Here is a 9,312-nt window from a genome sequence, read left to right on the forward strand (position 1 = left end):
AAAAAAAACTTAATTTTTTTGGAAAAATAAATTCACTTTAGGTTGTTTAAAAAGTGGGTTACTCGAAACTTTCTTAAGGTTTTTTAGGTTCAACTAGAAGATAATTTAATTCCAAATACAATCAATGTTATCTTGTTTCGCCAGTTGGGAAAAATCGTAAAAATAAAAAACCAAGGAATCGCGCGTCAAAGTTTTTGTACATATACCGGCCGCTCGTATACCTGATCGACGCTTGCTCACAATTTTTTCTGTAACTCCGAAAATATTTTTAGATAGCTTGGGAAGACATTTATGCAAAAAATAAAAATCGATTTTTGAAGCCTCTAAAGCAGGCTCCCCCTTAAACTATTGAACAGCAGACGTCACGCAATGCCCTACAAGATATTTCTTGGTATTTATTGCTCTTCATGAGAAATGAACGGTCTCTATTGGCAATACATAAAGCGTTTTTCAGTAAGAGCGCTTCAACTTTTTTTTTGAATAAAACACAAACGGTTTGACTTTTTTAACTAATTTTTTTTTTTTATTATCGAGTTTGAACACATACATTTAAGTATGAAATTCGATTTCTTTTGCATGACCACCGCGTGCACGTTTTACGAAGTCCAATCGTTGAACCCAATTTTCTTTTGCATAAATCGGCCGAAATTCCAGCAATTTCGCGTTCAATATTGGCTCTGAGCTCACAAATCGTCGCCGGCTTGTTACTGTAGACCAATGACTTCACATAACCCCAAAGAAAATAGTCTAGAGGCGTCAAATCACACGAGCGCGGCGGCCATTCGACCGGTCCATTTCTGGAAATAATGCGCTCATCGAACTTACTCTGCAACGAATCAATTGTAGCGTGTGCTGTGTGGCTTGTGGCCCCGTCCTGTTGAAACCACATGTCGTCTAAGTCCATACCATTCAATTGCGGCCAAAAATAATCGTTTATCATGTCGCGGTATCGATTTCCATTCACAGTAACGTGGCGATCGTTCTCGTCAACGAAAAAATATGGGCCAATTACGCCGCCGGCATGTAAAGCGCACCAAACAGTGATTTTTTCGGGATGCAACGGTGCCTCATGAATCACGTGTGGATTGCTTTCTGCCCAGTAACGCATATTTTGCTTGTTGACAAAGCCATTGAGCCAAAAGTGATGGCTTGTTAAATGGACCGTAAAATGGCCGTAATGCTCTTAAAGTAGCAGCAACAGAACGATTATTTTCATAAAAAATTTGCACGATTTGCAATCGTTGCTCAAGTGTGTAGCGTTCCATGATAAAATGTATACTAATGAAGTTTACAAATGACAAGCGAAAAATAAAAAATATTGCGTCGTTCGCCCTACCGATCGGAAAAAAGTTGAAGCGCACCTATTGAAAAACGCCTTATATTGTCTGATATAAGTACCAAGATACAAATAAATGTTTGCCTATGGTTATGTGTAATGAAGGCGGCATAGCGAATTGAAAACTTCAAAGCTTTGTAGAGCGATTTGACCAGCAGAAATATTTCTAATATATATCGATACAACTTTGACAAAGGATTTTTATTAATACTACCTTGGCAATGTTTATTGGTAAAATTATTAAAGCAAATATTCAAATCAATAAGCAAAATGTTCAATGGAAATAAAAAATGTCGATTTGCAAGTAACTGTAGAAAATATAATATATAATCATGATATCTCGACCGGATACGGCACGGAGAAAGGCTTATACGCTCAGCCTAACTTAGTTCCATCTTAGGTTTATTGAGAGAGCTGTGGATGATTTATACACATTTAGACACTATTATTTGTAAAATACAAACGAAAACATTAATTCTCAAATCTCTGATGCTATTATATTCACTAAGAACGGACTACCGGTTCATGAACCGCATAAATTTCTGTACCCTCTCAATCTCTCAAAAATACCATAAGAGGGAATGTTTTGTCGCTGCTAGCATTCTTTTCATCAGATCTGTGTTTATGCCGGCTGCGGATATGGTTTACGGGTTACATTGCTCATAATTTTTTAAGATAATCAAGATTACTATATGCCATGCACCTTACACAGTTGTTGGTGCAATGGTGCTCACAGTCACCAACGTAAACGCAGGCCCGTGTCAGCTGATACAATGAAACTGATGAGAGCCCTATGTAAATGAATGCTGAAAACAGTGACCGACGTAAACGCAGTCCCCTGTTAGCTGTTACGGTCAAACTAATGAGAACCCCATGTAAACGAAAAATTACTTCCTTCCGTATCGTAGATTTTATCGCAGGATTTTTGAAAATTCCCGTAGAACCCTGGCAGCTGATTGCTCTCTCACCACACAGTGTTGCCAAGCAGTACATTTCGAAATCATTTACAAAATAAACTAAGAAAAATTATAATTTTTATTAAAATAACTTACAAACACTGTTGAATAATGTTAATTATAGATAAATGAACTATTTGCATTTGTTGGTTTTTGGCTTTGGTTTATTAAACAATAAAAAATTGTAACTGATAACGCGGATGTGTGAAAAAGTGTGTAAGCAAAAATATCAATGGCAACATTGTGTAGATACAACCAAACACACACACCCACAAACCGATGTATTGTGTAAATATGTAACTGAAAAGCACGGTGAGGTTAACTATTACCTCACACAGTTTTTGTCCGGACATGGGTCCTTTCGTAAGTATCTGTGGCGAATGGGAAAAGTGAGCCAACCAAACTGCATATATGGAGATACTGAGTATGATGATGCGGAACACACCTTCTTTAACACGTTGAGTGCCGCCATACAATAAAAAAAATGTGGTTCGTCCGGCCACGATTTTTTTTTACATAATACAATAGAATATTGTTCAACAAAATGTAGGCCATATGATGACACATTGGTCTCATACCCATAGGCCAAGCAGCATAAACAATGCAATGGCTCTAGTATGGCGTGAATACACTACTACTAATAGCCTCTATGAAGCAGCTGCATCAGCACAAACCGAAATGTCACACATTATACCGTGAGACCAAGTGTCACCACGAGGCCTGAAAGTCTCTTCGCACTGTGAGACCAACCTGGACTCACATGGCACTCAACGTGTTAAATGCGAGAGGTGGAACGTAGAGAGAACAGGTCTGCAGCGAGCTATTGGTGTATTTACACCTGAAGAAATTATCGAGAAAATGATGATAGACGAAGAAAAATGGAATGCCGTCGCAAATTTTGTGGAGGATATTATCCGAAAAAAAAGCGCGAAATGGAAGGCTATTCTGAAGAGCATTGAGCATAGGCTTCTCAAAACAGGCGACCCTGGACGCAGGGTGAGTAAGTAAGTGTACTTCTTAGGACGCCGTCTTGGCCCTCTACCTCGAAGCAATGCGGAAGCAGCCCCGGGGTGGAGGGAAAATTCCAAGAGAAGAGGAGGGATATTTTTAGTGGAATCACCACACACGTATTACCGACGGTTACTATATGGTGTGAAGGCATTTTTAACCCAACCTCACCGCCAAAAAAAAAAAAAAAAAAAAAAAAAATATGTAACTGAAAGAACCGAGTTGTTTTCTACGGGATAAGTTTTGCTTAATTTTGTATATCATACGGGCTGCGGAAAGGGACTACGATACGTTGGTGAGTGTGAGCACCATAAGTAAAATATACGCCCCGTATCGATAGAAATAAACCAAAAAGGACGTACAATAAAACTTTATATTTTGATGAGACTTTCGTAAACTTTCGCTTTATCAATAAAAAGAGGAGTAGATATCGGAGGTCAAAGGATAATTTCAGACATTATAAACTCCTTAAAACCTGCTTGGCTGTTCACAAAACCAAGGACGTTATTGCAGAGGTAAATGAAATTGCTTTATTTTGATGTAATATTTTGTGTTTATAGAGGACATTTTAGCTTTATGTAAATATTTTCATATTTTTCATAAAATTTGGTTTAGATATGTTTACAATATGTAAAATTTAAATTTCCACAATTTTTTTTCAGTACCGATGTTATTTACTTCAAAAGGCCTGTATCGGATTCGGTACTCATTCCTAGTTTTTTTGCACATAACAGAGCGCAAAAATGCTACGCTGCTTTTACATCCGACGTCATAAACAGCTGATGGCAAGCATTGTGCTACAAACAAAAGTGATTAAACGTTTCAAAGCCGCTTCGACCAATAAAAGAAACTATCTTTAGTGTTAAAAAAATAATTAAAAATAAATTTAATTATTAATTTCTTCCAAAAAGTACTAGCGCAGTTAGTATGGAAGATGACGATGCTGGGGTGCACCGCCTCGAAGGCTCAACTGGTACTATTCGTGGTGGACTGGTAATTAGGAAACCGAAAGAGGAGGGTAGCGATAGCAAATTTAAAGTGCCAAAGCCGTCCATACTAGGATTGGATCGTTTAGCAGCGCAGCGCCGAAAAGAGCGTGAGGAATCGCAACGCTTAATATCCTTCAAAGACAATGAAAACGATGATGATGAGGAGCATAAAGGCTGCTTATCAGCTACATCTTCAGGTGGTGAGTTTGCATTTAAAAAACCCGACGCCAGTAGCCTACATAAGATGAATCGACAGTTGCGGGAATCTAAAGTGGAGACACCAACGCATACAGGTGGAGTGTCCGAAGAGGCTCGTGAACGATTGCGTGAGCATGTGAAACGAGATCGAGACCGCAATACCAAGAGCGGAATGCGTTATTCTACACGTGAACACAGTAAAAGTGATTCCAGAGACCGTTCGTCATCAAGTTCATCCAATCGCAGTCGAGATCGGGAACGCCGGCGCGATAGAGAAAGGCACAGCGACAGAGATCGCGATAGGAATCGTGATAAGGACGGCTATAGGGAAAGAGATCGCCGTGAACATAGTAGAAATGATTCGGAACGAAAGAGTCGTGGTGATGCAACATCATCTGTTCGTAGTGGCGAGCGGACACCTCGATTTAGGGACGAACCACGAACACCAATGGATATCTCTGTAAGTGGCAGTGCTTGGGACGAGGATGACTCTGACCGTCCGTCGCAGTCCAAGAAATCCTCTTGGGACTTTCCCACACCCAAATCGTACGCTAGTTCAGATCGACCCGATTGGTCCACGAGAAGCGGCAGTAGCAGTGGTATTGGTACAAGCAGTTCGCGAGGTCGGTCTCGTCACGAACGTGAAGATGATACCCCAAGGCCAACACCTGCTCACAACTATAATGCATGGGCAAATGATCGCAAGCGTTCAGGTGCAACGCCAGCTACCGGACGCAGTAACCGCCAGCCGTGGGGTGAAAGCGAGGAAGACAGAGATCTATGGGAAGAAGAGCAGCGTCGTCTAGATCGTGAATGGTATAATATTGATGAAGGTTACGATGATGAAAACAATCCTTTCTATGGTGCTAATGCAGAGTATTTCCGGTAAAAAACATTGAAAATTCCGTTGATTTTTTTTTTTAACCAAGTACGATTTTTTTAATCTAAATAAGTTATTTTTTGCAGTAAGCGTGAGGAAATAATCGAACAAAAGCGTACAAAGCGTATTAGTGCACAACAGCGTCAAATCAATAAAGATAATGAGCTTTGGGAGCGTAATCGTATGCTTACATCTGGCGTGGTCATGTCCATCAATGTAAATGAAGATTTCGACGAAGAGGCGTTGGAGCGCGTGCATTTGTTGGTGCATCATATTATTCCACCGTTCCTCGATGGACGAATTGTGTTCACTAAACAACCAGAACCGGTTATACCGGTGAAAGATCCCACCTCTGACATGGCATTGATTGCGCGCAAGGGCAGCGGTCTGGTGCGTGTATATCGCGAGCAAAAAGAACGTCGAAAAGCACAAAAGAAACACTGGGAACTGGGTGGTACGAAATTGGGTAACATTATGGGTATTGAAAAGAAAGCTGATGAAGAAGATGCCAAATTCGATAAGGACACAGATACAGCAGACTATCGACGTGACCAAAAATTCGCCGAGCATATGCGCGATCAAGATTCGGGTGGAAAAAGTGATTTTGCGCGCAAAAAAACCATCTCGGAACAGCGTCGATTTTTACCCGTATTCGCTGTGCGTCAAGAGCTCTTGAATGTCATAAGGGAGAATTCGGTCGTTATTATTGTGGGTGAAACGGGTAGCGGGAAGACAACACAGTTAACACAATATTTGCATGAAGATGGATATAGCAATTTTGGCATGATAGGTTGCACGCAACCTCGTCGTGTGGCAGCCATGTCTGTGGCTAAACGTGTCTCCGATGAAATGGGCACCAAGCTGGGTAATTTTATTGGTTGTAAATTGCCTTCTATATGATTTTTAAAAATTTATTTGTTTTGTGCAGGTGACGAAGTGGGCTATGCTATACGTTTTGAAGATTGCACTTCCGAAAAGACCGTTATCAAATACATGACCGATGGTATATTATTGCGAGAGAGTTTGCGTGATCCTGATTTGGATGGTTATTCGGCTGTCATCATGGACGAAGCACATGAACGTTCCTTGTCTACAGATGTCCTTTTCGGATTGCTGCGGGAGGTGAGTGTTTTAAGCCATTTTTACTTATTTTTATTAACTACGCTGGGCACTTTAGTGACTAGTTAAGACTATATACATATATATATATATACAAGATCCTCTAACTCCTAGTTGGAGTATTGGGCGTCAACAACTCCTCTTCGCCATCGAACACCGGCTTGTGCAAGTGCTCGAACTTCATTCTAAGTCTTACTCAAAGACCTCATTTAAGCCTACGTTGAACGGCGCCAAATGGTTCGTAATGGGCTTACATTTCTTGCTATCTGTTGGAAGGGGTTCCACCGCAGCGCCTCTTTGGTCATCTTTCTCAGGGTGTGACCGATCCATTGCCATTTCCTTCTGTATATTTCAGTCGCCACATCGGATTGGTTAGCCTTCCTCAGTAGCCTTCCTCAGCCAGCCAAAAAGTTCGCATTATGCGGTGCAATCAGCGATTAATGAATATTTGGAGACGCCTGAAAACTCGCCCTTGCATATTATAAAGTAACATTTCAAGAATATTTGATAAAATTTTCATGTAAAAATATTGCAAAATATTCGCTCATTTACGTAGACGTCTTTTCAAAACTTAAACTTCCCCCCAACGTTTATTTTGACGATTTATTTTCATTTTCAGCCATTTGGTAGTCGTTTGAAGTAAAAAGTGATTTTTGACGAAAAAATGCCGCCATTTTGTAGGTGTAAACCACCTTAATATAAAAAAAAATGGCGAAAAAAAACGTTGGGAGGAGGTTTTTTATATGTAAAATATGGATGCAAAATTTCAAAAGGATCGGTTGAGTAGTTTTCAAATGCCAATGACTACGCACTTTACAAAAAATGGTTCGAGAAAACCGCGTTTAAAGTTTGTAACGGACTACGCGCGGAACTGCTGCTTCTCGGCAGATGTTTGAGGCGGCTCGGCTTTATGCTCTATAACTTAAAAAGTTTTGCTCGGATTGACTTAAAATTTTAACACGGTATTTTTGAAATGTTTTACTACGATAACATGCAAAAAAAAATCGATTTTTATCCCTCTAAGTAATATTGTTTCTTAGTATTTAGTTGGTCCACCATTATCACCAATTACAGCTTGAAGCCATCGTGGCATCCAGGTGACTAAATTGATAACTCTGCAGAAGTGATATTGTTCCAAGCTTCTATTAGTCGTTCTGAAGCGCTTGAAATCGCATTTTTTTTAATTTTTCGATCTAAATTTCCCAGGCATGTTTAATAATATTCAAATGTGGGCTTTGCGGAGGTGTATTTAATTGCCTTGGAGCATGGTAAAGCAGCCGATCCTGCACAATGTGTGCTGTGTGCTTTGGATCGTTATCTTGTTGAAAGACCTAAATTGGGCCAAGCTCCAAATCATCCACCGAAGATTTCAGATTGACTGCCAATAGAGATTTGTATTTATAACAATCCATATTACCTTGAATAAATACTAATCTTCCAACTCCAGATGCAGCAACAGCTCCCCAAACCATTACATTATCGCCACCATGCCTCACTGTTGATCGCAAATTCTTCGGACTCAGTGCAGTATTTTTTTTTTACCTCCACACGTTTGCTCTTTCATCGCCACCGAATATATTAAACTTCGACTCATTTGTAAACAAAACTTTTTGCTTAAAATCTATCCCTTTTCCTTGTGTGCTTTGGCGAACTCCAGGCGAAGTTTACGGGTTTTTTCAGAAATAAAAGGTTTTTTTTTCGTGGTGATCTACTATGAAAGCCGTTTTTGTTCAGAGCTCTTTGAATTGTTCTTGGATGAACACACTTGTTGGATGAGCTTGCTATATCCTCGGCCAATTTCGGAGCAGAAACTTTTGGATTTTTGTCCACTTCTTTTAGAATCAAGCTGACGTCTCTGCGAGATAGTTTGTTCGGGCGGCGACTGCGCGGCTTATTTTCGGTGGAACCACTATTTAAGTTTAAACACATTTTTAAGCAAAGTGTTTGTACTTTGTAAACAACTTCTGTGGGCCCCTGTAGTTTTCAGAAAATCGCATTTAAAGTTTTGCTATCGAGCTCCGGAGCTCCGGAGCGCCCGAGCGCCCTTTGTTAATTGTTGAATAACTTCACTTCAAATTTTCACACAATATTTTTGAGATATTATACTTTAAGAAAATGCAAAAAAATTAAATTTTTTGAAAATTCTGACTACCTTAACCCTTAAGTCCCATGTCCTTTGCTCTTCACTTCTGTGCACTTCTCTCCCCAGCGTTGGAAAAGTGAGAAAGTTTAGGTAAAAAATGTTAAGCCGCACAGATTTGTTGTCAAAAAACGAACCTTTATTCAAATTTCGATGCAAAAAAAAAAATATATATATATAATTTAATATCATAAGCTTTTCATATATGTATAAGAGCGGCTTATCGCTTTCAAACTTATGCGCTAATATCGTCTAATTTCTAAATACAATACGATATTTTATACAACTTGTAATTTATGTAATAAATACTGCGAAGTTTTCAACTCGCGAGCCATGTATTTTTAAATGATATTTTCATATATTTTACTTAATTTCTTTTTAAATGATACAAGTAATTTAAATATTTTTTTATAATTAACAAAACAGATCACATCAATTTCCACTAGCATTGTTGTATGTTTTATACGCATGTCTCACTTAATCATGCCATAACTGGGCTTACACGCTAACAACCATTAACCGAAAACAAAAAAAATATTTTTACAGCTTAACTGCAATTAAATATATTTTTTTACATTATTGTACGAATATTACAAGCTACACAAAGTTTGTTTTCGAATCAAATATCAAAAAACAAAGTGCATAAATATTAGATATTTATGATTTTAGACCACAGCAAAAACAAA

General features: G+C 38.9%; 1 protein-coding gene across 1 annotated transcript in view; it reads left to right on the plus strand.

Annotated features, from left to right (window-relative positions):
* Positions 1-4,092: 4,092 nt before the first annotated feature.
* The window catches only part of LOC129239642 (pre-mRNA-splicing factor ATP-dependent RNA helicase PRP16), an 89,514-nt gene continuing 84,294 nt past the window's right edge, over positions 4,093-9,312 (plus strand). The window contains exons 1-3 of the mRNA XM_054875305.1: positions 4,093-5,372; positions 5,454-6,232; positions 6,296-6,489. Of these exons, the coding sequence (XP_054731280.1) occupies positions 4,228-5,372; positions 5,454-6,232; positions 6,296-6,489 (2,118 nt within the window). The 5' untranslated portion in view covers positions 4,093-4,227. The remainder of the gene's footprint in view (positions 5,373-5,453; positions 6,233-6,295; positions 6,490-9,312) is intronic.

Source organism: Anastrepha obliqua, chromosome 2, assembly GCF_027943255.1.
Source record: "Anastrepha obliqua isolate idAnaObli1 chromosome 2, idAnaObli1_1.0, whole genome shotgun sequence".
Lineage (NCBI taxonomy): Eukaryota > Metazoa > Arthropoda > Insecta > Diptera > Tephritidae > Anastrepha > Anastrepha obliqua.